Below are 27,832 nucleotides of genomic sequence, written 5' to 3'. Positions count from 1 at the left end.
GAGTCTTTGTAGCAGGACTAAGGCAGATAAACCAGGAAATCGTGGCTTGTTTTGCCATGGTCCAGTCTATCTTCGTGTGTTTATAAGGAAATAGTAAACTCTGTAAGAAAACATTTCTTACTAAAATTTTAAATAACTTTAGTCTTCAATTAAATATAGGAGTAGATACTTATGGATTTTACATTTGATCTTATGAAAGCAGTGTAAGGTTTGTCACCATTTGAAAGTTTATTTTTACAAATGGCAGGCATAAATTTCAATGCAGTAACTTACTTGAATAACTCCATTATAGGCATTCTTGCTTCAGATTAAGTATTCCTGTAATTTCATTTAATTCATTTTCAGAGATAATTCTTAATGTAGGCAGTCCACAATGTAGGTCAAAACTTTAAGAAAACTTGGTAAGAGTGTTTAACTCTGCATATTAACTAGTGCAATTTTTTTTTATTGTTTCAAATGCTGAAGCAGATCAAGTACACTCATTTTTGGCTTTTTCCTAATATGTAGTTACTAAAATCCAGACAACAAATAATTAGCTGTATTTCCTGAAGAGGAAGTTTCTTGCTGCTTTGAGACTTTTGTAAAGTGAAAAATATACCCACAAGGAAAGATTTGCAGGCTGCAGATACTCCATCGTTTATCTTTGGGAAAACAGTGGCCAGAACTAACAACAGTCCCTTTCCATATGTGTTCCCAGTCATTAAAGCAGCAACTGCATTTTACAGAATTGTGTTTAAAATAACAGATTTTATATGCAAAAGCCTGAAATATCTAGGCAAAGATTATAAAAGATTTAGTCTAATGACAGCTAGAATGCTTATGCAAAATGTTCAAATGTGATCTTTCCATATATTCTACCCTAAATATGAGTTTCATGTTTGTTTTCTTTTTGATTTATGGTAAGTCTGTGTCTGATAAGTCAGCACTTGAGATGTAACATATGATGGATAAATATACTATTATAATGATAAACTTGAAAGTATAGAACCTTTATTTAACTAATCTAACTAGGAAATTATCTTCCTCACAGCTAATCTTTGATTATAAAATAAAGTTAAATACAAAAGTTCTATTTTTATAATTATTTTAGAAAAAAATCATAATTCCTTTCATTTAAAAGTTGTTTTTCAACAGGCTGAATTTTGCACAAGTCTGTGTGCATTATTTTGAATACTTATAGGTTGGATGAAAGTAGAATGAGAACATTTACAATTGTGAATATTTTTATAGATAGCTTGAAAGTTTGAAGACCTCTCCAAGAAGACTTTGGGTCTTTAAGTCTTGGCCAAACAGCAACAGCAAAGAAACTCAGTTGTACTGTGAAGCCAATATTAATGCAGTCAGAGCTGGAGTTAAAGGAAGACTCACGTAGGTACACAGCAATACAATTTTAATGTTTCATACTTTCTTAGCACTCCAGAGTGCGTTTAAACTCAGTTCTCTCACTGATGTTAAATAAGCTTAATTCTTATTTTAATCCTTTTACTCTGTCCGCTGCATAAATTCAGCACTTAACTAATCAGATAAATAGCTACTCTTACCAGTCTACTTTGTCCTTGGGCCAGCCTTTTCCTCCCAGACCACAGTAGCATCCATAGCGTAGGTAGGCAAAAGGAGAACGTCCTGTAGTACATCTGATGGCTCCAGCTAATTCAAGAATTCCTCTTCGATTCCTAAAATGAGCTTCCCCAACAGTGCCTTTATAAACTGGGGGAGGGGGAAGAAAAACTCTTTACTCGGTATTGAATCATTTCTGCATTCCTGCAGTTATATGGTCACTTTTTTTCATAATTTTAATAATGAATGCCAGTATTTGAGAATAATAAAGCAGTATCTTGTTTTGATTCTGACCTTCTGGGGCCACAATGACTAGCTGTCCTTGACCCGGTCCCTTTACCCCCACTCTATAGTGAGCAAGATACTAAACAGCATTCTGAATAGCTGCAGTGGTTTCCTCCTGTCAAGGCAGCATATAATAGTAGACTTCAGTCATTCCTATTCTTAAAACTGTGGCTAGGGCAAGCATGTGTTCTGTGGTCTAGGTCAACTAATCTGCTAAGATTAGATGCCATAAGCATTACAGTATTTTGTCATTACCCCAAAATGCAGTTTTGCCTATGTTCTTCTGCAACAGTGTCAGTTTGTAGAATGTAATGCTTTACATTTGCATGAATGTCTTCTGTGGGTGGGGTTCTGGTTTTCCACTACAGCATCCTCATGTTTAAGCTAGCAAGCCAAATAAAAGATTTTTTTCTTGTCTTGAAAACATTTCCAGGGGAATTTGAAGAGGATTTTCCTTAAGGGATTCTTCTCACCATTATTTCTGCAGAGCAAGGCCATATTCAGCAACTTTTTCTTTGTTTAAGCCACCCCAGGTTGGTACTAAAACCATAGGTCAAAGGCAGTGGATAAATGTTGAGACACCCTTTTCTTAGGGTTACTTTCTAATTGCCAGCAATTTGTCAGTCAGTGGTATGTGGATGAGAGATAGAGAACCTGTTTTTATCAAACAACATGTCATGTTTGTTTTTCAGGTTGATCAAAGACCCTCAACGGTAATAGGCAGCATTTCTTTGCTGTGCAGGACTTTTTCAAGTTATTTGCAGCAATTTTTAAGAAGTCAGATGAGTATAAACCAAGTTAATGGAGGGCTACTGGAAAGACTTGTCTTGCCAAAATAAACCATGAGCTAAATTAGTATAAGAAGAAAAGTTTATAAGCCTTACCTCCCTGTATTGGAAAAAGGTTAAGTTGTTGAATAACTGACAATGTCCGTGAAAGACTGACAGCAGAAGAACCCTTTGGACTTTGTCTTTGAGGCCTTTGATATTTATTTTCCTACAGAAACTATAATCAGTTAATGAAAGATCTGTCAGAAAAATATTGTCCCCAAGGCAGTTCTTGCCCAGTTGTGTAACTTGGAATATGTGGGATGTTGGTGACCTCCAGCACTAATAATTTCATGAAACAAAGGGATTTAAATACCTCATGAAGTCACCTCATTAAGGAACTACTATTGTTTTGTGCATGAGAATGGTAAAAATGTTTTAGAAAACATGTTTGTGGTTAGTCCTTACTTATGAATGTAGCTAGACTTTCTAAGACAATATTTAGGACTTTTCTGACTGGTGACCACTCCCAAATATTGTTTCTTCCTGCTTCATAGACATGTGGTATAGGGATAGGAGCAAATGTTAAAACAGAAGCGCTTGAACTTGCATATGCATCTTCAGCCATTAATTACAAGTAATCTCATTTTAAGGAATTTGGAAAGCTTCCTTGACTGTGTAGTCACTTGCAGCTCCATTTGCACTAAAACTTCCTTCTTAAGATAGTGGATAGTATATACTGCGTCATGGCTCTTGTTCCATGGTATTATCTGTTGTTGAGGCATGTGATCCTCGCAGACTTTCCCAAAAAGTCCACAGAATGTACTGAGTTGACTGTTTTGGAATCTCTGTAGTTCTAGGTGCCAAAAGAGCAGTCATGTTGCGGAGCTGATGTGTGATCATCTCTTCTTCCTTTGCTGCTCTGAATATGTATTTCAGCTCTTGGTAGTAGAAGCGTACATTTGAGGTATTACCAGATTGTTACCTTTCCGACAGCATTGAAAGTGTTATCTTCACTGTCAGTACAGGTTCAGTAAATTCCCATCTGAAAAAAACTTTGCAATAAGACTGCAGCATTACAAGTGACAACCACTTACATTCTTGAAAGTTTACTGAAATTTGGCTATGCTCTTGTTGGTAGCCGGCAAGAACTGAAGGAGCCATGTTAGTATTTAATGGCAAAGCTGGGCTTGTTCTGCATGATGTTAGTAATTTTAAAGAAATCCCTGAATAAAGTGAAGAATTTATTCATTCCATCTCAGTTCCTGGCTGCTGAGAAAGGGTAGTATTGAAGTGCTACAAGACAGGAAGAGAGAACCAAGAATTTCCAAATTGTATTCCTGGTTGCAGAGAATTGCTTGCTCACTTTTGACAAATACCAATCCCTTGATTTACATCCATGCAAAGTGGAAGTGATGAACAATCTCCTCTCTGGGAAGCTCAGGTATAATTCTTTGAAATGTGCCATATAAGTTCAAGGAAGGACACAAACTTTTTATCCCTGTAAATTCTTTGTGTTACAGCATCTGGACATCTAGGTATAAACCAAGATTGCATTGTAGTAGATGCTCTAAACATGACTGAAGGAAAATCTGTCCCAACAGCTTTATGATCCGAGTATAATAAAAGAGGTGAGAGACTGTCCTAGAACCCATAGAACTACATAAGCAATAAGAATGTCAGTATGATGATGGTACCTTTAGTGTATTAGCAGCATAATAAAGTTTCTGAAATACTTTGTCAGGACTTGTGTGGAATGAAAACAGAGTGAAGTGACATACTGCTGCATGTTTCCAAACTTTTTACTATTAAGATATGTTTTAAAAATCTTTCTATGTGCTTTTCCTTCTTTTTACAGATACTTCTCATTATCTTTATGGACAAGAATATTCCTATAGGTTTGATTATGCATTCCTGAAAAAACAGTATGACCACTAATATCTGCCTAATACAGGTATATCTATTATTTTTAGTAGTAGAATAGGTCTTCATTGATTTGTTTTTGTCATGCAGCTAGTGTGCAGCTGTATCAAAATGTGGCTGGGGAAAATGGGAGGGATTTGGATTGTTTTATTTTTGTTGCTTTATAATGTGTATGAAAAGTCAAAAATATGATATCTAGAGGTCACAGGAAATAGGTACAATTGAACATAGAAAAATAATTTAGTCAGACTTGCTACAATTCGAGCCTAGTCTTGGTATAGCTGTTAAAAATTCTTATAATATTTAATTCCAGTGGTTTTTGCATGTTTGGAACTGCGTTTGGGAGTGCCTTTTTTAAAGATTCAACTGTTCTTGTTCTTGAAAGAAAGCTTTAAAGACAGGTGTTTTCAAGGAAAAAAACTTATGAGAGGTTTGTTCATCAGCAAAGTCAGATATAACTGGACATGAGGTACCTACTTTAACAGTAAAGATTGAAGGGAAAGCAAAACCTTACCAATTCTGAGACTACTTTAGGTGGAAAAACTTTACAGAAAAGAGAAGAAAAAATGCAGTTGTTCTTGACATTTTAATGACAAAGCCACAGAGATCAAAAGGCATGAGGCGACTTTCTGAAGACTGAAATGATATAAACGCTAAAGACAGCCTGAGAGAAAATAACAGTAAGTAGTCACAATGTGCTTCTGTTGTGCTTAATTTTAAGTCTGTAATTTCTGTTACCCAAATTAGAGTCCTGCTGTGTATGGAGAATTTAAACGTCATTGTACGCTCTATTGGTTCGTTGTCTGCATAAGCCCTTGAGAGTTCAGATTTTGCTAAGTGCTGTATGCTATCATGTAATAGTTGCCATGTCTTTGCAAGATATTTTCCACTACAACTTCCTGTTCTCGTTTTTTCCATAGTTTTCTGGTCACCTAATTTGCTATAATATAAAATAAATCCAATCCTTTAAGTTTCTATATGCATGGAGGAAAAAATATATTTTAGAAACGTAACCTTTCACAAAAAGCTCTTGTATGTTTCCTATGAGATTTTTCTCTTTGCAATTGGCACAATGCAAAAATAATAATTAAAATATTTTTACAGATATATTTTTATTGAGGTACATAACTTCATGTAACTGTGATACACAACTACACTATTAGTATCTATTAGTCTGTGATACTCTGTGAGTTTTAAAAATTTCAGCCAAAAAATTTTCATTCTTTCAAAGATTGAGATGACAAAAATATTTATGATGTTAAATATATTTATCATTACATATTGCAATATTTCCTTTGTAAAGTCATAGTGCTCCAGTAGTTTGGAGCTTGAAACTTGGGAGGAAGGTCTTTCTGATGCATGTCCAAGATCTAGCTAGAAGTAGAAACCTGTGAACAACTGTATGCATTGCAGAAACTTTGATTTTTTGCTTTGATTTGTAATGGTTTCATGTGCCATCAAGAGTGGCCTTTCTCAGCTCATCTTGCTGCCTAGACTACCAACATGTTATCTCTACAAACTGTGGTCATGTGGTACATTTTTTTGGAAAAGATATAGTTGTCTGTTTTGATTTTTGTGGATCAAGCATTGAGAAGCAGGTAAATTGCATTTTCCTTCCTCCTCACTGCCTACAGAATGAGTGACTGTGAGAGCTATAGGACCAAAGCCAGGCTCTCCCTGTAATGACATTTTTAGGCTGGTAGAAGCAGTGAACCAAAGTCAAGTCTTGCACTGCTTTCCTTAATGTTCTTGCTGAGATTTGTGCTGTGCGAAGGATGAAGTCTGATCAAAATGCAGGAGGAATAATAGGGGCAGGCTGAGGTCAGGAAGCAGAATTGGGGCAGTGAGCTTACTAGAACCTTAAGTTGGCCCCATTATGCAAGCACCTTATGCTCTTTAATCCTGTGATTGCGTGTTTTTCCCCAGACCCCTGCTTCATTCAGTACACAAAAAGGATCTGCTGTAAGGATGAACTGAGGCTCTTCTCTGTAGAAGATTTCTATTTGCAAGATTGGTTTGGTGAATTTCCAAGCTGTGCAGGAATGTGTAAAGTGCAAGAAGACAGAAGAGAATCTCGTAATTAAGGCAGCTGAATGCTGTTCTGGAAAACAGGATTTTATCCTTACACAGAGGTTCAATATAAGGCTAGTTTAATCACTTTAAAACACTGACAATCAATGTTTACCAGTAGTATGTTCCCAACCTGCTGAATATCCAGGGGTTGGAGAACCAAACTAATAAAATACTTGGTGAGAGCCAGGCTTTGAATAGTGGGAATTTTTAATAATTACTTTTAAGTAGTAGGAAAAATCAGGTTGTAACATGTCACCACAAGAACTTAAAATCAATGGATGCTTTTTTGTGTTTCAACCCAGCTACCTATCTGTAAAAAGGGATGATAATATAAGTTTCACAGAAGTGTTAAGGAAATAAGTACTTTCAGGTACTATAGTGATGAATATCTCAGAAAATCTATGAGGAAATGGACTGTAAATTATTACAGCTGGCCTTTAATACTGCTTAATAAATAGGGCATGGGAGTACACATTATTTAATAAGCAGGAGACAAAAAATTAAATACTTGCTAAGTGAGTACTGTCTGTTATGGGCAGGAATGAGGCAGGGGTCCTTTAATTACATCCTCACGTCCTAACTTATTCATAAAGACTAACTTGACTCATTCGTTCAGAACAAGGCAGTACGGTGTTGTAGGCAGTCTTAGTCCTAGCGATTCCTAGCTTTTGAGTTATCTGCAACTTAAATGCTCTGAGATAGCTTTCTCTATAAAACCTACAAAATAGAGTGTGGGTAAATGTATCGACTTTGAACGCGGATTATTATTACAGATGCAATCTGCATTCTGCAGTCCGATTTTAAATACTGAAGTTTGCAATACACTTGCACGTTACTGATGAGCTTTAGCAAAGTAACACGAAAGCTTCCCGAATTGCAACTTCCACGTTGCAAGTTGAGCAACGGAGGGGTCGTCAGCGCAGCTCGGGTCTCCAGCTGCCAGCTGGGCTCCCAGGCTGTTCCCTTGCGGTGAGTTACGTGTTGCCCCAGCGTTCCTCTCCCCCGCGCGGAGGTGCTGGCTGGCCCCGGCCCCGCAGCCCCCCGCCGGGCCCCGCAGCCCCCCGCCGAGCCCTGCAGCCCCCCGCCGCCGCCGGCTCCACTCACCGGCCGGGAGCGCGAGCAGCAGCAGCAGCAGCGGCAGGGGCGGGCGGCGGGGGGCCATGGGCAGCGCGGGGCGGCGGGCGGCGCTGTGAGCGCCGGCGGCTGCGGGCCCCTATAAGGCGGCTCTGTGCCCCGAGCCGGGGCCGCGCCGCGGAGGGGCCGCGCCGCCCCTGCTGCCCAAAGGGAGGAGCCGCCTCTGCGCGGGGGACGGGGCGTGGGAGCCGCCTCTCGGGCGCCGCCGCGGACCCCGGCGCCGCGGCTCTGCCGCTCGCGGGCTTTTCCCCGCTGGAGTTTCTCTTTGAGCTACAGCACTTCCTCAGTAATTCCCTCTGGATCCGAAGTGTTAAGATCGCAGTGAACCGTGTTATCCAACGGTCAGTTACAGCCGGGGCTGAATGCGCGCGCTGTATCCCTTGTCTGAGTTTGCCATGTTTCATCTCCTGATGGCTGCTTTTCTTAGGAGACTAAAGAACAATCTACTGCTAAACTGGCCCTGCATACTTGCAGCTTAATCAAAATAACATTTTTACTTTCCCTTGACCAAAACAGTCTTACATGTGAGTCTTTTTTGCAAACCTTGTACTCTTTATATATTTTCTCTCTTCCCTTTCCAACTTTTGTATTATTTTGAAAACTCTACAACTGGATGCTGTACTCCAAAAATGGTTTCACTGACCCTCACAACCGACAGACAATACCACTTACTTGTACCTGACTTTTCTTTGCTTGCAGGTTCCATGTATTTCATCAGCCTTTTCATTACCGCACTGGAACCAGTGCGTCTCCTGTCAGATCCTCAGCTGCCAGGGCCCCTGAAGAAGTTTTGTGTGAGGGTTTTGTTGTTGTTGTTTGGTTGGGGTTTTTTTTTTTGACATTTTTTATATTCCAGGATATGATCCCCATAGGATCCCACTGAGGCTTACACTGGTGGGATAGGGAAGGAGATATAAAAACAAAGGTTTGTTACAGGATTTACCAAGAACTTGCTCTTGTTCATGATAGTTAGATACTATCAGAGAGCAGCTTGTAGATTTGTGTAGTGAATGTCTGGTATTTTTATCAAATAAATGGAATATTTTTACTTGTGCATACTGAAGCATAGTCCTACTTTTGCATTAAAATAATCTGATTTCTGTTTTGTGTCATTCTCTTTAATCAGAAGAGAAGAGAAAATCATATGTGGTCTGATTCCAAAAGGCAAAAAGCACGCACAGATGGGTCAGATTTGTTTTTAGTATGCTCTCATAATTCACATCCTATGAAATGGCTGTGTTGGCACAGAAGTTAGGGTAGCATGGGATAAATGTAGAAGCACACCAACATAAGGTAGGACAGTGATATATCTTTGTACACTCAATATGTCTTTGTGCACCTGTGTGCAAAATACTAGTGATGGTATGTCAGCCCAGTCAAAACTGTGTGCTGTGCTTGAAGGAGCAGGCAGAAGTGATCATGGTATGAACCTGACAAGCCAGAAGGATGCAGGATTTCAAGCTCAAGAACTTGTGTCCTAGAAAGGTAGGAAAATCAGCAGTGCTAGATTCTGCTATGTGATTTCACTGCAGACTCGCTGTGTAACTGTGACTCCCCACTGATTGCATGTGTGGTGTCAGTGGACTGTGATATGCTGCCAGCTATTATCTCTTTCCCAGTCTTTTGGGTGTTGTGAACATGGTGGACCATAGCTGCCACTGTGCTTCCCAAGGAAGATTTACACGTATTGGTCAAGGATGGACTTGGGTACTGGAAAATAGCATCCGTGATGACCACAGATGCTGTCAATGATGAAAAAGTCATGAAAAAGTCTTGGTAATGTACTAATCATACCAGAAAACCTATTAATTTGGGATAGTTTTTTTGTTTGGTTGGTTGGCTGGTTGGTTGGGTTTTTTTTAAGACTTTCTTGCTACTGCCATCAACTAGGTCAAAGTAATTTTCCTATTACTCATGGAGTCACATTGCTAATTACAGTTACTCTGTTTTCATACTGTCACTTATACTGTGTTTGTTTGCTGACTCTTCCGGTCCATAAGTCACACCTATTAGAATGCTTTAATAGTGTTCAACACCAGTTTAGTGAAACCTCCAGTTGAAGAGTATCCCATCCAGCATACCATTGGATATGACAATAAAAACAGTATCCAGAGGAGTAACATGAATTACATGACATGTTTGTTCTTTAGGAGACTGATGCAATGTGTTAGTGCACTTAGCTTGAGTTTGACTTCAAAGCAAGTTGATTTTTTTAAATCTAAGTTGGTTAATTTTTATCTAATTCTTATGTGCATATTATCAAACTGTCACAAAGTTTCACACTATTGACATTTAAGGATGGTGGTGTATGCACAAATTGTACATAGACTAATAAATATTAAAAAGTATTATAGGAATATAGTATTTAAGTATCTGCTGAATAGTTTATATATAAACAGTTTGAATTTGATCAAAACTGTCCTGATGGTATCTGTGACCTTGGGAAGTACTCTGCTAAAACAGGAGAGGGATCACTGAGAGAGAAAACTGAGGTGTGCTATGAGGTTTCTAATAGCTTCCACTTTCTACAGAGCATATAATTAATTACTTTTAAGAAATATTAATGTATTTTTGTGGAGAGCAGACAAGAGGTTATAACTGATTTTGTGAAATGTCATAGAATTTCTGAGGCCATCAGGTGGTGATAGCTTTTGTGTGTGTGTGTATAAGCACTTTTTCCCCCCTCTCATTACATATACTTCTCATCTTTTTATCTTTGATTTAGAGATACATTTTCTCTTAAGGAAGGAAAGTAATCTTACAACCATTGAAAAATCACTAGAGACTGAAATGACTACAATTGCTACTATTAGAAATTAGACAAAGATGTGATGTGACAAAAAATATATTAAGTAATGATACAAGGAATGCAGGTCAGGAGTTCTGTTTCCTATGAATTTTACTAAGAGTTTAAAGGAACATGTAGTGAAACTGGGGAAAAAATTAAATTGTGTAGAAGGAAGTAATTCAAGGGGGAATTAAGTTTTTCAATTAATAGCCATGGTATATGGCTAAAAGATATTAAAAGAAGATTGAAAGTTAACATGGATTACAATAATAGAGTGGTTTTAAATGAGATTTAAAATACCCTTTAAATTTAAAGATAAAACTTCATGGGGATGCAGATATATCATATTTACTTATTGTCATGTTCCTTTGTCTTCATCTGAAATATCTGGTAACTGTTATAGGTTGTATATGACAAATGGCATTTTCAGTGCTACTGATGAATTCTCATGTGAATTGGAGCTGTGTGACGGGGGGGAAACCTTTGCTTTTCAAATAAGCTTTCTCAAACAAGGTTGCATGTGCTCAATGGTAGTTTTGAATAAGTTGTCCTTTAAATTGGGGGACTAGATTAAGCGAGACAAAGTTATACTGAAGAACATGCTCACTACATATCAGTATTATGGGCTAACTAGCTAAGATAGTAGTATATGTTTCGTCTCTAAGTGTCTGTGATTCAATTTCTTATTTATAGAATGAGGGTATTAGTCTGCACACACAGGAAGATGTTAGTGTCATTAATCCAAAATGTTAAAATGCTGATGGAGAGTGCTAGAACAGTCTAAAATATGATTAATGTAAGTGCAGGTTACATGGTTACCTGTGAACAGACGAAGGTGGTGACTTGGAAAAGAGTGTAACAGCTGCAAAGCTGCAATAAGAGCAGTTGAGTTATTACTTTTATTTATTTTTTACTGAGAAATTAAAAAGCAGTGACTTCCTACTTTGACCAAATGTATGTATATTGAGCATTTGACTATTATTATGATGATCTCTATTAATGCTGATGATTATAGAAATACTAGGGTATGTAGGTATCTGAATGAAGTCCCACAAAATCAGGATCCAACTATATTAAATGTTTGACACGTACTTCGTAAGACATATTTCATGCCCCACTGAAGTAATGAGCTAAGCGAACTAATGAAGAATGTCGAGAGACCTATTTTTCCCATTGTTATGAGATGGCAGTGCAGGCAAGGTGATTTGCTTTAGATCTTATATGATGGCTATAGCAGAGCTGGGGAACTGAACCTTGGTTTTCTGATTCCTGGGTTAGTAGCTTAATCCCTAGACTGGATTCTTCTGTGGTACTGGCTCCTGAAGAAAAATAGGGAAGGAAAACATGTGCCTCACTGTGAAGGTATCAGGATAATTAGAACAGAAGAGCTGCTTCGCAGCAGTAAGTCAGTTGACCTTAAACTGTATTTAGTTGACTGCCATATCTGGCAACTGTCCCAGAGTTACCCCACACTTTCTTAAACAATTAATTGGGAGAGGGGTTTGGCCTGGAATACATCTCCTTACATGAGTATGTTCCTTTAAATGTTGGATGTCCAAGTAGTATGCAATCAACTTCTTTATCATCATCATCATCTTCACAAGAAAGAACAGTCTTGCTTTATACCAGTATTTGTTTGGAAACATTCAGGGTCCTCAGTGCAATGTTTGTTCCCATTTTTAGAGGTTTGGCTGGGTTTTCTCTTTCATGTATTTCCATCCTCTCCTAATTCCTTTTCACAACTAAAGCTTCCTGTTTACCAATGTTTTCTTCAGCTCATGTTGGTGGGGATGTTGTTCCAAGAACTACAAGAGTTATAAAGCATAGACTGCAGAGAAAAGCTCACGTGGCAGATCAGAAAACATTCTGCTAACACCATTTATAATATTTTGCAATGTACTACTTGGTATTATCTTACAAATCTATTTCAAATATACAAAATCCAACTTTGATTTAAGAATATACCAGCCTATAGTGTAAACTGGAGTGTCTTTGTAATAATAAGCCTCTGAGTAAGATTATGTTTTTTGAGAATTTTGGGAACCACATTTGTAGCATTGTTCTTGATAGGCTCTTTGGCAGTCATGTTATTCCGACCATTCTGCAAAAATGCTGTGCTAGTATGTAGCTGCCCATAACAGACAGTTGTGTGCTGGAAAGGTTGTTATTACACAAATGTTTTTTGAAACTGGTTTACAGTTACAATGTACACAGAGGAGCTAATTTACTCCTACATTTTTTTAATCATCCTTTGATTTTTATTTTGTTCTGTTCCAGATCTTACCCTCTGCTCCTTATGTATAAAGGCTATTAGTACAAAATCCATCCTATGCATTCAATCTCCCAAGCAAATAACAGATTTCTGCTGCCTAAGTATGTTCTTGGAGTACCATTTAGATACACATACTGATGCAACTGTCTATTTTTATGATATGGAAATATATCATCTGTCTTTGAGCAAAGCCACAGACTGGCTAGTTCTGGGGAAGGATTCTATAAATGATTTCTGACTTTTTTAGCTGCTAACTTTTGATAGTCATCCATGTCTTCAAGAAGATTTCTTATACACTGTAAGTCAAGTTCTACATTTTAACATTTGCACCCAAAAAAAGACTTGGGGCCTGCTTCTGGTGGAACCTGGGGTTACTTTTGATTTTATACCTAGATAAGAAGAGATTTATCAATGCAACTTTTCCATTTTTATTAAACAAGATTTGAAATCCTTGGCACATCACTGGAAAGATGTTTGGCTTTCTTTTATATAGGCTATATAAATTGAATTCTTGAAATGTCTGATTTAACAACCAGGATGATGGGATAGAGTGAGTTCTCAGCAAGTTTGCAAGTGATACCAAATTGGGGGGAGTGGTTGATACACTGGAGGGCAGGGCTGCTACTCAGAGGGACCTAGTCAAACTGGAAAAATGGGCTGACAAGAACCTCAAGTTCAACAAAGGCAAATGCAAAGTCCTGCATCTGGGATGGAATAACTCCATGCAGCAGGAAAGGTTGGGGACCCACTGGCTAGAGAGCACTTTTGTAGAAAAGGACCTGGGGCTGGTGATGAACAAGTTGAAGAGGAGTCAGCAGTGTACCCTTGCTGCAAACATGGTCAGCTGCATACTGGGCTGCATTAGCAAGAGTGTAGCCAGCTGGCTTAGAGGGAAGTGATTCTTCCTCTGTGTTTGGAATTTTTAAGACTTGTGAGTTTTGGGCTACACAGTACAAGACAGACATTAACGTGCTGGAGTGAGTCTAGTGGAGGCCACCAAGCTGGTCAGGGGGACTGCAGCACATGATGTACAAGGAGAGGCTGAGAGGTGGGTTTGTTCAGCTGTAAAGAAGAAAGGGTTAGGGGAGATCTTATTGCTGTCTACAACTACCCAATGGGAAGGTGTAGAGAAAATGGAGCCAGATTCTTCTCAGACATGCACAAGCAGCTACAGGCACAAGTTGGAACATGGGAAATTCCAAATCGGTATGAGAATTTTTGACAAAGAAGGTGGTCAAATCCTGAAACAGCTTGCCAAGGGAAGCTGTGGGATCTCTATCCTTAGAGATATTCATAACTCGACTGGACATGCTCCTGACCAACCTGCTTTAATGGGACCTGCTTTGAGCAGAAAGTTGGACTAGGAACCTCCAGAAATCTCTTCCTACCTAAAGGATTCTATGATTTTGTGATATGATGGCAGATAGCAGCAACCAAACCAGCAGTTGCACCTTGCCAAGGAATGAGACTCCAATATCATTTTTTTTCTTTGCCTAAAAGCTTTCAAGAAACTGTGCCCTGCAGGCAGGGCAAATAAGCTGTGCAAATGCACTGGGGAAATAATATGTACCGAATTGAAAGATTTTTGAGACTTTCTTTGTCTGCTTTTATTATCTGTACAGTTTTGTCAAAAACAGAAGTAGCACCCTTTTCATAAGGAACTACTTTCCCACCACTTTAACTCACTGTTTTGAAATTCCATTTCTAATCAAAGACAGCTTATTACAAAAAGAGAAGTTCCAAACTCTCTTTTCATAGTTGCCATTAGGAATGGAATTCATGTCAGCTTTTCTGTTAAGCTGTCCACTATCCCCTTGAATCCACATAAACTTTTAGCATCAACATCTAGCAGCAAGGAGTTCTACAGGTGAAGTATATGTTACATGCAGAGACGTATCCTTTTTGTTTGTCTTGAACCTCATGCCTGGTAGCTTCATTTGATGTCTCTAGTTGTTCTGCAGAAAAAGAAAGTGACAAATCAATCCCTATTCACTGTCTTCATGCTGATCATGATTTTATAGACCTCTCTTACATCCTCCTTCAGTCATACCTCCTCCAGACTGAGGAGTCTTAGCTTATCATATGTAAAATATCCTATTACTTTTGTCCATGTTGTTCTTATCTTAATCTTTTTCCAGTTCTATTATAGCAATGGGAGGAAACTGCAGAACTGTATGCAGTATTCAAGATGAAGGTAGCCTATGGATTTATAGAGACTGTGTAGATTACATTCCATTGACATGGAAGAGACAGGAATACACATATTAATCAGGATTTTGTGTAACGCTTTCTTTTAGTATGTCTACTGGTTCTTCATTCTCTCATTTAATGTTTTAAATTGACAAAAATCAAATGCAGAGTTTTGTCTTATCTATTTATTCATTCATCTCTTACTGTGGTGGTCTTCATTCTGTTGATGGTGTGACACCTCACTGGTCTGCTTCTATCACAGCTTTCTTCCATGATCTTTTCATTCATGAAGTCTGCTTCCTCAGCTGTCAAGAGTCTTATTACAATTGAACACTGGGTAGAGGATAAAAACCTCTAACTTATGTCTTCATCAGAAGTAAGGTGAGTAGAATGTAGCCCTTATCTGTTCCAGGCTAATTAGCACAAGATACATCTTTGAATCACTTGAACTCCATCGAAACTGTCCTGGGAACTGGGATGTTACTGAACATCCTGCTGAGAGACAAAGAAGAAAACTGGAAGTACTAAAGGACAGGGAATTTTGGGATATGAGAATTATCTGAGGGCATTACAGTGCAGCACTGATCCAGAGGAAAAGAGACTACACCACTTCTGCTGTCTAGAGAACTTGTTACCAGTAGGGAAGAAGTAAATACCAGAAAACTGGCATGTTAAAACCTGTGGAATCAAAAGGCAGTGGGGTTTGATAGTGCTGAAGAACTGAAGTATGAAACTGTCACTTGTCAAGCAGGCTCTGGACCTCTTTCTTTGCTGTTGGAGCCTTTCTCATTTTTTCTCTTTGCCGTTTCAGTGTGGATAGGAGTAACTTGAACCAGAGAACCTTCAGCACTAAAATCATGATTTGCTACAGCTGATGTAAATCAGGTGCTTCCAAATCAGCCAAGAGATTTAACAGAGTAATTTGCTGAAGATTATGCATGGAGTAGAAGTGCACAACACTTAGGTCAACATTGAGTGAAATGTTTGCTTTAGCCACTAGCTGCGGTTTGATTTCCAGTGAGAAGCTGGGACTCTAATTTCAGTGGAAGATAGGAGTTTAAATATGTTCTCAAATCTGGGCCACGGTTTTCTGCACAGGCCTATTTTTCACTACGTTTGGAAAGCAACAAGTGCCAACATAATATAAACAATTTAGAACATTTTTTATATCCTGTAATTATAAAGACTTAAGCTTATACTTCCTGCAATATCAATTACTGGATTAAGAATACTTAAAATTAGGAAAGAGTTTATGATTCTATAGGCCTTCTATTGCTTTAAAAGCGATCAGTTATGGGCAAGATAAAGACACATTCAGGACATTTACAAGCAGAGGACTCCATTTGTAGATTCACTGTCAGAGAAAGTTAAGAAAACAGTTGAGTCTGGAGGCAGCAGTTGAAGTAAAGTACCCAAACCTTGTAAATATTATAGTGTTCAGGGAAGATGATGATTCTTAGCTCTTACAGAGTTCACTGAATCTTCAAAGAGATATGTAAATATTGCATACTTTAATTTCCATTATACAAATTGAAAACTAGGACACCAGTGAGTTTGTAAGTCTTAAGCACTGGTCATTCTTTCTGTTTTGTTTTTTGTTTTTTTTTAAATACAAGAAAGATGACCTGATCTAAATACATAAATTACTTTCTTGTTTAAAAAAAAAATCCCAGTGGTAATATTGTATTTACTGAATTTAATAGGAAGCAATCTAGAAAAACTCTTGTCTACTGGTTTCAGTATAAACTAACCTGTAATATAATAAAGTTCATATCATCCTAAGCACACAGAAGGGCTGTATGCATTAAAATAGCATTTATAAAGAATCTTATGTTCCTGTGTGCAAAAGAGAAAGTTTTAACTACAAATGAGATGCCATTATAAAATTAACACATTGAATGTCATGGAACTACCCCATGTGTTCCCAGTGATGGAACTACCAATCTGTTTGCATTTACTATACAGAGTAAGGGAGTTTGCTATACTATGTGTAATATACCTTGTTAATTGGCATCAGGATGGTGAGATAGTAACAGAAATCAGCGAAACATGGCATCAACCGTAGTAAAGCTTTAAAAAGAATAGCTTTTCATTCGTTTGGTATGTGTGAACCTTGCTAAATGGATTTAAATTCTTTAAAGCATTTAACCCTAAAACTGTATAGCATCAAGTCATAGATGATCTCAAGAACCCGCAGTCAAAAGATGACCAGTAGCAAAGTAGTTCATTCCTGTGAGACCTTCCTCCTAGTTTCAAATTTATGCTATGCCTTTCACTGACTAGTTTGCAGAAATAAACACCTGTATTCACAAATAGCCATTTAAACTCTTTCAGATGGCAAATACTATATAAATTTTCCTTTCTTATGATGTAGAACGTAGTACAGTCTAATTGTTTCAGTTATTTTAACATAAGTATTTTCATTAGAATTATTTTACATGCTAGAAATTTTGTCTAGCTTTTTATGACCATGGCAGCCAAAAACAGGGATACTATGGTGCTGCATATAAAATTTTATGCCAACAATATTCAGATTATCTTTTTAAATGCTCAGCTTCTACATATTTGATGTTTTGACTTCACTGAACAAAACAGTATTGTATACATGGAGTATTCTGAATTTTACATGTGATGCTCCAGATCTGCTTACTTAACCATAATGGTGATTTAATACTGCTATGAGAATTTATTTAACTTCCTTTTAATTTCCTACTTCTGTATCTGTAATTTTTTAATACCATATTAATGTTTTGATGTTGCTCTAGTTGTTTTCCCTCTCAGAAGAAAAGATAAACCCTCATTAGTTTATGCTCCATGTAATCCTTAGGAAGGATTTGCCAGGAACAGATAATCTTTGCTTGTTTCCAAGTCTTATTTAGAATGGAGGGTCAAGGGGAGGCACAATCAAACTCAATTACATAAGCAATTACAATTCATATTTATTCTGTATAACAATATCCTGAATTTTCATTTGGATTTGTTCTTTCTGGTAGCCACCAAAGGAAAAAACCTACTTAGTATTTATTAAAAAAAGGAAAAATTGATACTGTACATCACCATTTCAAATGCATGTTCACAAATATACAATCTTGTGTTGAGTTGCTGCTGAAAACTCATTTTTTTGTTTCCAATAAAACAGTATATTATGAGCAATAAATAGTTTACTCATGGATGTCTGCAAACATTACTGCTATTACTTATTGAAGTAGACTTAAAATGTAAAGCAAAGTAGTTAATTCTCTGTAGCGTCTTCATCCCTGATCAAAGGGAAGAGAGTGCATTTTCCTTTGGATAAAAATAATATAAGCACTAAATGATCACTTTCATGTAAAGAAAGAAAGATTTTGCACCATAACACACACATTGCATCCCCCCTTCAGTTTTCTGTAATCTGCATAATTAGCTCATTACCCCACAACTGGAAGGACTGGAATTAGAGATAGGTGGGTCCTTTTATGGTCGTTATGACGGCAAGTTGAAGGAAGAGGAGGAGTAGCAGCAGCAGCAGCCCTAATTTTACTTGAAATACTGGACTTAGGAACCCATGTGAGAACATCCAGCAGCAGAATCCTGTAGAGAAGGATCACCATCAAAACAAGGAGTGTAACTACTTATTGGTAGGTTGCTTCTTTCCATTTTCTCGGTGTTTGAATTTTGCATTTTACACAATTAAGTCATTCACTTCCTTTTGGCCTCTGCCCACCGTCTTTTCTTCCTAAGTCACTTGTCATTTCAAAGAGCTTATGGTCAGGTCAGATCATCTAATCTGACTTGTATGCCACAGGCCCTGAAATTTCTTATACCAGACCAAACAATTTCTCTTTGACTAAGGCATGTTTTCTATCTGCTTAAAGCATATAATTAACTTTGGAGCCAACAACTTTAGGAGATGAGGAACTTCCCGTTCTGTTAGCAGAAAGACTTATAAGGGACCTTTGGCTGGAAAAAAGTAAAGTCAAGAATAGGAGTAGGGAAGGGATAGCCTAATTAGGAGAGGGTTTATTTAAAACTGATTGACCTACAGTAAAATGGGACTATGCACATCTGAAGTGGGTCACATTTTTATAGTAGAGATAAAACTTAATAAATACAATTTAGCCTTTCTTTCTGCAATAAAAGGTGTTTTATTCATTAAAATATTTGATAATAATAAGAGAATTTATTCTTTTATTTTGAGAAATGGAAAGAATGGCAGTAAGTTCAATACTAAAACATTTCAGCTGCCAGCCAGAGAAACTTTACACTTTATTTATGTTTTCTCAAGACTAAATAATAGGTACTGTATATTAGATTATGTACTCAGTTAAACCAGTATATCCCTATTGTCTTTAGAAACTAACAGAAAGGAAAAAGTATAAAACTATCTAATACCTGGGATTCAACAGTTTACAAAAGAAAGCATGCTTTTATTTAAACAACTGATCACAGCAACAGCAAGGTAAGTTTAAAAACTGACAGTAGCTGAGTTTCACAGATTTTAATAATGAGACACAGGACAGCTGAAGCCACATACAAAGTCGGGGCAAGGCAGAGAGATAAACTTGCAAGATCCTAGCTCTTTGTCCTATTTTCTGTGCTTTAAAGCATGTTATTGCTGCTTGTTCTATCATGAATAATAACGCTGTATTTTGAAAGACAGGAGTTATCAAGGGTGATATGCCCCCCCCCCCCCGCACATCCCCCACGGCAGCCAACATTTTCTTTCAAAATAGCCTCTGACAATGACTTAGCGTAATTATACGTGCTGCTGGCTGAGGTCTGAAAAAATGCTAACTCTCCTGTCAATTTAAAACCTTTTTTTGTATGCAGCTGATGGGTGGGGTGCCACATTTTTTAATTTGAATGTGGTACACTAAAAATACCATCTAAGGTTTGTTTTGTTTGGGTCCTGTAGCATATAAATACCCCACTTTGTGGAAATACAATTGGTTAGACACCAGAGTGGCTTTATAGAATAGATTAAAAGAGCATGAAATAAAAGAAAAACTGATTAACGTAAATGTATGAGAAACAGCAGGAATATGCCTGTTGGAACAACTTCTATGTTAACAGAATTGCAGTTTCCTGAAAACATTTGCTCCATTGCTTCCTGTATCCTACATCCTGCATTGCAATACATGATACCCAGATGGACTAAGTTTGGTGTGAAAGGTTTTGGTGCTCCATCCATGCCATTATTCATAACTGCCACTGTGAACTGTCCGTTCACCAGGGTCCTCTTCCATACTTCAAAATGAGAACTCTGTGAAATCAAGTATATTGTGCTGGCTAATATTCATGGTATTCTTATAATCACTTCTGAAATTGCATATATATTTAGGTATACCCAGATTATTTCTATATGCTTACAATACAGACCACAGAAGTTAAGTCAGTGTTACTAAATTAAGCAGCAGTAGCACTATAGTTTACTCTTGCTTTCCCAAATTCTTGAGCAGTAAATTGTGTTGGGGGCTACAGACCCTTTCAGATGAGAAGAAAATGAGCTAACTATTCTTCCAGATATCAATTTATTCAGAATAATTCCATATGAAATCATTAACTTCAGATGTCCACGTTATTTATATTTCAACTTTAGTAGCGAATCAATTAAATTCCTGTCTTTAGTATTTTATAGTCTTACTGGCTTGAATACAAAGATGATGGACTGACAGATGCAATAGAAAATTCTTTTAGAAAGTACTTCTGTGGGGTATCCATGGCAGCATTCATTCTCATGTTTTTGTGCTTCACTGATACAATTTTGTTAAAATGTTAATCCTTCTAGTTTGACAAACAACAGTTTAAAATACCTTTTTTTTAATACTTTCCTTTGATAGAATTTCAGTTATGATCTATGTTTTATTTTTTCTAACTTTAAGCAAATAATCTGCATTATCCCTTCGGAAGACAGAGTGAAAGGAACATGTAGCACAAGTTTCTAATATCTAGTTTTGACACATTTTTAAAGTTTCAGTTGAGGGCCAGATCACTTTGTGAAATGAGTGTTGATGTGTTTGATTTACACATGTCAAAATTTTCCTGGATCTATTTCTGATTTTTAATAGAGAGCACTTATGATCATTTTGTGTAGTTTAAAAAAAAATACAGTATCCTTTTATCCTTTTTGTATTTTAAACCATTTTGCTGCTCAAGAAAGGTCAAGAATTGGGATAAAAATTGCCAGGAAGGAATAAAGGGGGAGTGCTAGAAGTAAATTTTATCCAGAAAGTGTCTGTATAGTAGGGAGAAGCCCAAAACAACTTCTCTCTCCCCTGCCCTCTGAAAAAGCTGTATTTTGAACCCTGTATTTCAGTAGTGATGGTAAGAGGAAAAGGGAAACATGCTCAGTAAGGTAAAAACAGGAATAAGCAGAAATAAGCTAGATCAAATTTACTAGCTAAGTTCATTCTCCTTTGTTTTTCTGTCTAAAAGTATTTTCTTTGAAAGTCAGTCTGGCCATTCCTTCCGTAAAGCTTTATTTACATTCAGTTAGGGTTTTTCAGTGTACGCATAGGATTGTTAGTTTTGTCAATGCTGCTTTTGTTCCACTATGTTTGTAGCAGACTGATTATTACAATGATTTTGTTTTTCAGCATGTTGCCTAAAATAAAGTGGAAGGAAATAAAGCAAAAAGCAAACACTGCTGTTAAGAACCTGAAACTCCCAAACCTTGGGATGTCTCAGTGTCAAAACTGAAGAATTCCTTAAGTCTGTTTTTGAACTCTGTCAACTTGAAAATACTTTGCCATTTTTACTAGTGCTTATAAGCCTGAGTTTTGGATGACTGCTTGACCTTTTAGAATACAGATGGCAGTTATGATTCGATGATGAAAAACTGCTTATACTGTTTGCAGGAGTTAAGGTATTGGTCTATAACTGGGCATTATGACTGCTGGTTCTTTATGTTAAACATAGCTTCCTACATAGTATATGCAGAGAGTCAGGGATTCGTAAAAGCCAAAATAATGATTGGGGACTTTCTATTTTAGCCAAGTGGATATGATTTAGCAGGGCTAAGCTGTAGAGAAGTGTAACATTTAGCTATTTGACTTAAGCCTACAGAGAAGCAGACAAGGTTCTGATTTGTTAATTCCAGTCTTTGAATTTCCATTATTATTTCCAAAAGCAAAAGCAAAGTAGGTATTACTTTTTTTTTTTCTTTAGAAGAGAGAAATTAGATGTGTATTTTTTACATACAGGATATTAGAGAGATGGTTTAGAGCCTTTGAAGAAATTTAACCTCCTTAGCTCATCTACCGAAAGGCTAATCTGATCACCAGCCTAAAGAGGTTTGTAAGCAGGTGTTGCCTCTATCCTTTCTATTGAAATTGTGAAAAGAATTAAAGATTCTCTTATTTAGTGACAGGAAAAAAAAAAGTGCCAGCAGAACAGACCCTACCTTTGTGATTAGGATACCTGACTACAAAAAGAGAAGATCTAGTTTGGTCCCTGCTTGCTTATACAAAGGTTCCACATAAAATTTTCTTCAGGAAGATCATTCCTGCCAAGACCAGTCTAACTGGCAAACTGTGTATAAAGGTTAGCGTTTTAGTTTGGCTCAGAAGTGAGCTAAATTGATTGTCCCCATTTACTGTGCTTTGCTTCACTTTATAGAGTCATCTCAGAGCATGTGACCTGGATTCCTTTGGGGTAAAATCAGACAGGAAGGTGTGTTCCTGATGTGCTCCAAACTGTAATGGACATTCAACCCATTCATCCAGACTAAATGTATGAATTAATACAAAATGCCCTATGTCTTCCCTTTTATTTTTAAATTGCATTTCATAGCTCTTTGTTTGGCTTTGCAAACCTGTCTTGAATTTTCTAGTCCAGAAACAAATTTTATTTGCATCTTTTAACATACGCTGGACAACTAACACTTAGCAAGGTTACCTGATCTAGGTACTTTTGACTGTAATGAATTAAAAAAAATTAACTACTGTGTTTTCAGGACAGCCTACTTAAAGAGTGGTTTTGGGTAGTTCTTCACTCATCTCCAGGGCACTTTCAGGTATGGCTTCATGTGGTTCCAGTTTGGCACCCTTCCTGTTTAAACGTGTGACAACATCAGGAGACATTCTAAACTGTAATACCATTGGCAGCCTAACGAACACCTCTTTTTTTTTTTCTTTTTCCTCCCTCTGCCAGAATGAGGTGTGCAATTTGATTGTTTCCAAACATACTAAAGAGAGATCTGATTAAGCCTCAGATATATTAGGGAATAAAGCTAGCTGGGAAAAGAAAACAGCAAAACTAGATAACAAGAAAACTAGATCTAACTCCCATCTATTTATGGAAAACACCTATCTACTATAACCCTTACTATACTTAAGAGAAGGTAACAGCAGAGGCATGCACCAACCTCTCTTTTCTTTTCCTTTTTCCTTTTCTTCCTAACAGAAGGCTTCTAACAGGTTGCCCATTTGGGGTTTTGGAAAATGGTCATCTTTTCTGTTCATATTCTCATTAGACCGGTCATCCACACCTTTGTCACACTGCTACATATTTTCCTCATAGTCTATTTGATTATCCTCATAGTCTATTTGGAGGCCTGACGTTAATGCTCACAGTGCTGGCTGGCATTAACAAATTTCAACTAGCCCCACTCAATACATTGGTTTTCAGTGTGCTGTAATACTACACTGAAATTGCTTGAATTTCCTTCTTTGTTAATTCAAGAAGTCATTTCCAATTTTGAACCTTGCAACCTAAAAGAATTCTTACCTTTCTACTTTTAGGTGGATTTAGATCAGCTGAAGTAAGCCTGTAGGTACTCCCTAGAATTCAACTTCTGCAAACAGTGGGCATGGCCACCACCACAGAAAGCACAGGAGTGTGACTTGTGCCCTCTGCTGGTCTACTGAATCCTGACTCTGCTACTGAAGAGGGCCAATATTCATCTTGATTTAATAAAATAGTCTAGAAGTTGCCGCAGGGCCTTACAGAATGACTGTTTACTAGATTTTAATTTCTACTGCAGATTAAGATTGAAACAAAAACAAGATGCTCCATATTGTAGGCTAATACAATATATGTTTAGTATGTTTTATGTAAAAGATATGACTCATATTTCTATACTAATACCAAGACAAAAACCCTTAATTGTTTTACTGGCTTAAAAATTTTCAAATAATGTTCTAAAAAGCAAGGAATATTAAATTAATTTAAAAAATGCTAAATATTTTCTCAGGAAATTAAAGGTGTTTATAGTTTACATCAGGTTCATACCATAAAAGTTAAGAGTTTAACTGCTGAACTTGCCTTGTAGATACATGAGTGCTCATATCTGTATTATTATGAACTCATGAGGCATCCAGTTACCTCTGATTATATAATACCTTAATGCTTTGAAGCGTATAAAGAAAAGCTAAAACGGTTATGCAGTGTGTCAGTGAAGAAACAGGATTAATCCCAAGAGTTCTGATTCACAGTCTTTGGAGTAGTGGACTCACTTTCTCCATGTGCTAATGCTTAGTATTTGTCTGGTCCACTAATCATAGCTGTCTTTGTGAACATGTAACTCAATTAACATGTTATCTGTACATAGTTTTATTGCAGTTAGTATTTTCATTTAAAAAATGTGCTTACATTGGATATTTTCACCTTCCTGGGCCAGCTGCAGTGTATCCTGGTTATTTCCATGCCATTCAATAACTGATAAACTATCTTGAATATCACCAAAATTTCTTCACAGGTTACATATTTCACTCAATAAGTTGTAATTTACCTAAAACCAAAAGGTATACAAGTATGTCATACATGATATCAGTGAAATAATATCATTTCAGAAAGCATAACTATAAGAATTTATCAGCTTCTCTCACAGCATGTGCCTACTATCCTGAACAACTTCAAAGGTTCCCTCTTTCCCCATTCCGTCTCTTTTCTCCAAATACTCTGCTGTACCTCCACAACCATCAATTGCGTAGCGACAGAAATCACTAGTTGTTTGAGAACTAAGTCATAAACGCACTTGTTCAACATGCCATTTCTGTAGGAAAATACTGTTATACTGTTTAGTTCAAGTCTCAGGGTAACTAAATAATGATATATAGACATTTAAAAAAAGAATAATCAGGTTAAGTCCATACAAAAAAAATCTTTTTACTTCCAACAAAAATGAGTTAAATGTTCTTTAGTATAGGATATTCTGTTCTCCAATGGCTTTCAGAAGAAAAGAGTCTAGACTAATCTTGTAGCTGGCCAGCTACAACAATATATGCAACAGATATCCCTATCTTGTTCAGAGCAATGCTCACCTCTGGGTAGTCAAAGCAAAAGAGGGATGTTAAATAGTAGCAGAAAATAGAACAATAATAGTGTACAGACACCCAAGAATAACAGAGCAAAAAAACCCCAACCAACATGGATTATGTTAAACTGTGTTAAATCGACACATGATTATTTAAAATAAAAGGCATTAATTTGGTTTAAGCCACTTGCCTTTGGAAGACAATTGCTCATAATCTAATTTAGTTTTGTTTAATTCTGCAGGTCTGTCTTCCTATAAAAATTTAATACGGCTTAACTATTTCAATCTCATTAATTCAGGCCAATAATCCAGAGCATGCCTTCACTGAATAAGTCCTGTATTTTATACTGTTGCCTTATATAAGGCTGTACCTTGGTGAATTATTTATGGCACTTATATTTACATTCTTTGACAGTGAAGATTTCCTTTTGTAGTAGCTATAATGTATGTTCATATCTGCCCAAAATTGACTGGTTTTGCATATGTTAAAAAAAAACTTTTCTGAAATTGCCTGTTTTCATGTTATTCAGGGAGAGCGTTTTTTTCCTTCCAAATACATGTGGAATTGGAATAACCACATAGTTAGAAACCACCCTTTAAGAAAAGGGCTTAATGTCATTGTACGTATATATGTGTGATGGAAATCTTCATTTGGGAAAAGAATCAGGAAGTCTTTCAAAACAGCAGAAAACAAAATAGTTTTGAAGTGAACACATTCCTGGAGTTATCTCTACCCATGAATAACTTATTTACGTCAGAAGTTCCTGTCAACTGTAATCCTAATGTCAGGAAGTGTTGCATGATAAGGATTTGAGATGCTGCAGATAAAGGAATGTACCACTTACTGACTGAAAAAAATTATTTGTCTTCCATGCATCTAAAACTATCATTCACAGCTTTTCAGCAGTGAGCACATAACAAATATACATTCCAAAGCAATTTGCTTTGTAACGTTTGAATTATAAAAATGAGACTTTTATTTTGTTTGCCCTTCGGAAGTATTTGTAGAGCTCAAGAAAAGTACCTTTGCCTATTTTGTTTTATAAACGTGTAGTGGAAAAAATTACTAATCCTACTGTATATTAAAAAATTCTGACCATGTTTTTGAACAAGGCACCCAGCTCTCTCTTAAGCTCAAAGTATCATTTTACTAAAACAAGCAAAGGAATGCATAAGTAATTTTTTTAATTAACTACTGAGATATAAATCTTAGAATGTTATAATATTACAAATCATAAATCTAGATTAACAGCAAGTAACGTCTACTTGTGGTAAAGCAGTGAAATGAATGGAATGTATATGTTGTTCTGGCTCAATAACTACTTTAAAAAAAAAATCTACAACTGCATGTTTTTCAAGCAGTAGATTGGCTGAACCTGAAAACAGACACAAAGTAGAAAGCTTGAAAGATACTAGGAGCCAGTACCAGAACAACAACAGCCTATTTCACTAACTGAATTTCAATGGGCAGTTTGGATGTTTTTGGAATGTAGGACTTAAGAAATTTCAGTCAGAAAAAAAAATCATTACAAGATCACAACTCAGTGTCTAGGTTCACCTGAAGCTAATAAATATATGAACAGACATGACAGTATGGTAAAAAGCATTGGGATGAAAACCATAGCTACTACTTAACAACAGCAAAGATTTCACAGGGTTTTGATCTTGTTTAAAGAGAATAATCTAAGTTTGAATTGCTTAACCAGGAAAAACTCTTTCATCCCAGTCTTTCCTTTTCTCTTAGGTCAACGTTAGTCAACAAACCTATGCTTTAACCAATGTGTTAGACTAGCAGCCATCAAGCTTTGGCATGTCAATCTCCCATTCTGAAAATGTTTTGACATCAATGAAGTCCAGTGATATCCCAGGATAGCCATGGCACGTGTAATTACCCATGTTACTATCAATGCCAAATTTCAGTCCTTTGGAATGCACCTAGTAAAATAAAGTGATATTCATTAGTTTGTTTCTGATGATACATCTTGATACTTAATACTGCCACTTACGGTGCTGTACAACTCTGTTTATTTCTCTTGCATATTCTCTTCTGTCCATTTGAGCAGTGACAATTCAGGGCATTGTTCAAAGTGTGTTTTGCTGTTGCCGGTGCGGCTGTCTGCGTGGCTGCAAGGTGAACTGGATCAGGGAATGTTTCATTTGAAACATAACCACTCTTTTTCTGTCAGGTCAATTCCCTATTCTATTTCACCATCTACCCACACAAATTCTAGCTCTTGCAAAAGAGAGGAGAAAACAGGTGTGGGAACGTGAGAGGTGTTTGTGATGGAGAAGCTGCCTCACCATTTCTACTGTCAAATATCCAAACATGGCCTGAGAAATTCCCATGTATAATTTCCCCTGAAAAAGTTTATTTTGTTTTTGCAATAGCTGGTTTGGATTTAACGCAAAATAATAAAAATTTGAATTGCTTACACTGGCTTTCTGCAAATAAAGGGACACGGGTAACACTGCCTGTTGTTCAGATTGTATCTTTCAAGATTTTATAGGAATGTAACTTTTAAAGGAGAGATTCTCCTAAATAAATGGTGTTCTAAAATAAAATGTTGACTATATGATAGTAAAGACAAACAAAAGGTGACAAACTTTTC

At 36.9% G+C, this 27,832-nt stretch overlaps 1 protein-coding gene and 3 long non-coding RNA genes across 7 annotated transcripts in view; 2 read left to right on the top strand and 2 right to left on the bottom strand.

Moving 5' to 3' along the window:
- The window catches only part of LOC106482628 (phospholipase A2), a 34,241-nt gene that overhangs the window by 5,122 nt on the left and 1,287 nt on the right, over window positions 1-27,832 (bottom strand). Inside the window, 1 exon segment of the mRNA XM_067306094.1 lies at window positions 1,542-1,707. Within this exon segment, the coding sequence (XP_067162195.1) occupies window positions 1,542-1,707 (166 nt within the window).
- LOC106482602 (uncharacterized) lies at window positions 1,113-6,787 on the top strand. Of its 4 annotated transcripts, XR_010885791.1 has the most exons (5): window positions 1,113-1,368; window positions 2,276-2,375; window positions 4,468-4,563; window positions 4,918-5,212; window positions 6,459-6,787. It is a non-coding gene; the product is annotated as an uncharacterized lncRNA (long non-coding RNA). The 4 variants fall into 4 exon arrangements; XR_001292197.2 differs by lacking the exons at window positions 1,113-1,368; window positions 2,276-2,375 and adding an exon at window positions 2,383-4,240 and having other exon boundaries at window positions 5,067-5,212; XR_010885790.1 differs by lacking the exons at window positions 1,113-1,368; window positions 2,276-2,375 and adding an exon at window positions 2,383-4,240 and having other exon boundaries at window positions 4,976-5,212.
- On the bottom strand, window positions 14,414-24,688 carry LOC106482604 (uncharacterized). The gene is made up of 3 exons (XR_001292199.2): window positions 24,560-24,688; window positions 15,194-15,481; window positions 14,414-14,754 (listed from the first exon to the last, which is right to left on the bottom strand). It is a non-coding gene; the product is annotated as an uncharacterized lncRNA (long non-coding RNA).
- Window positions 18,420-27,695, top strand: LOC106482603 (uncharacterized). The gene is made up of 3 exons (XR_001292198.2): window positions 18,420-18,606; window positions 22,586-22,699; window positions 26,968-27,695. It is a non-coding gene; the product is annotated as an uncharacterized lncRNA (long non-coding RNA).

Source organism: Apteryx mantelli, chromosome 16 (assembly GCF_036417845.1).
Source record: "Apteryx mantelli isolate bAptMan1 chromosome 16, bAptMan1.hap1, whole genome shotgun sequence".
Lineage (NCBI taxonomy): Eukaryota > Metazoa > Chordata > Aves > Apterygiformes > Apterygidae > Apteryx > Apteryx mantelli.
The sequence above is the reverse complement of the archived record's forward strand: the minus strand, read 5'-3'. Positions and strand labels throughout refer to the sequence as shown.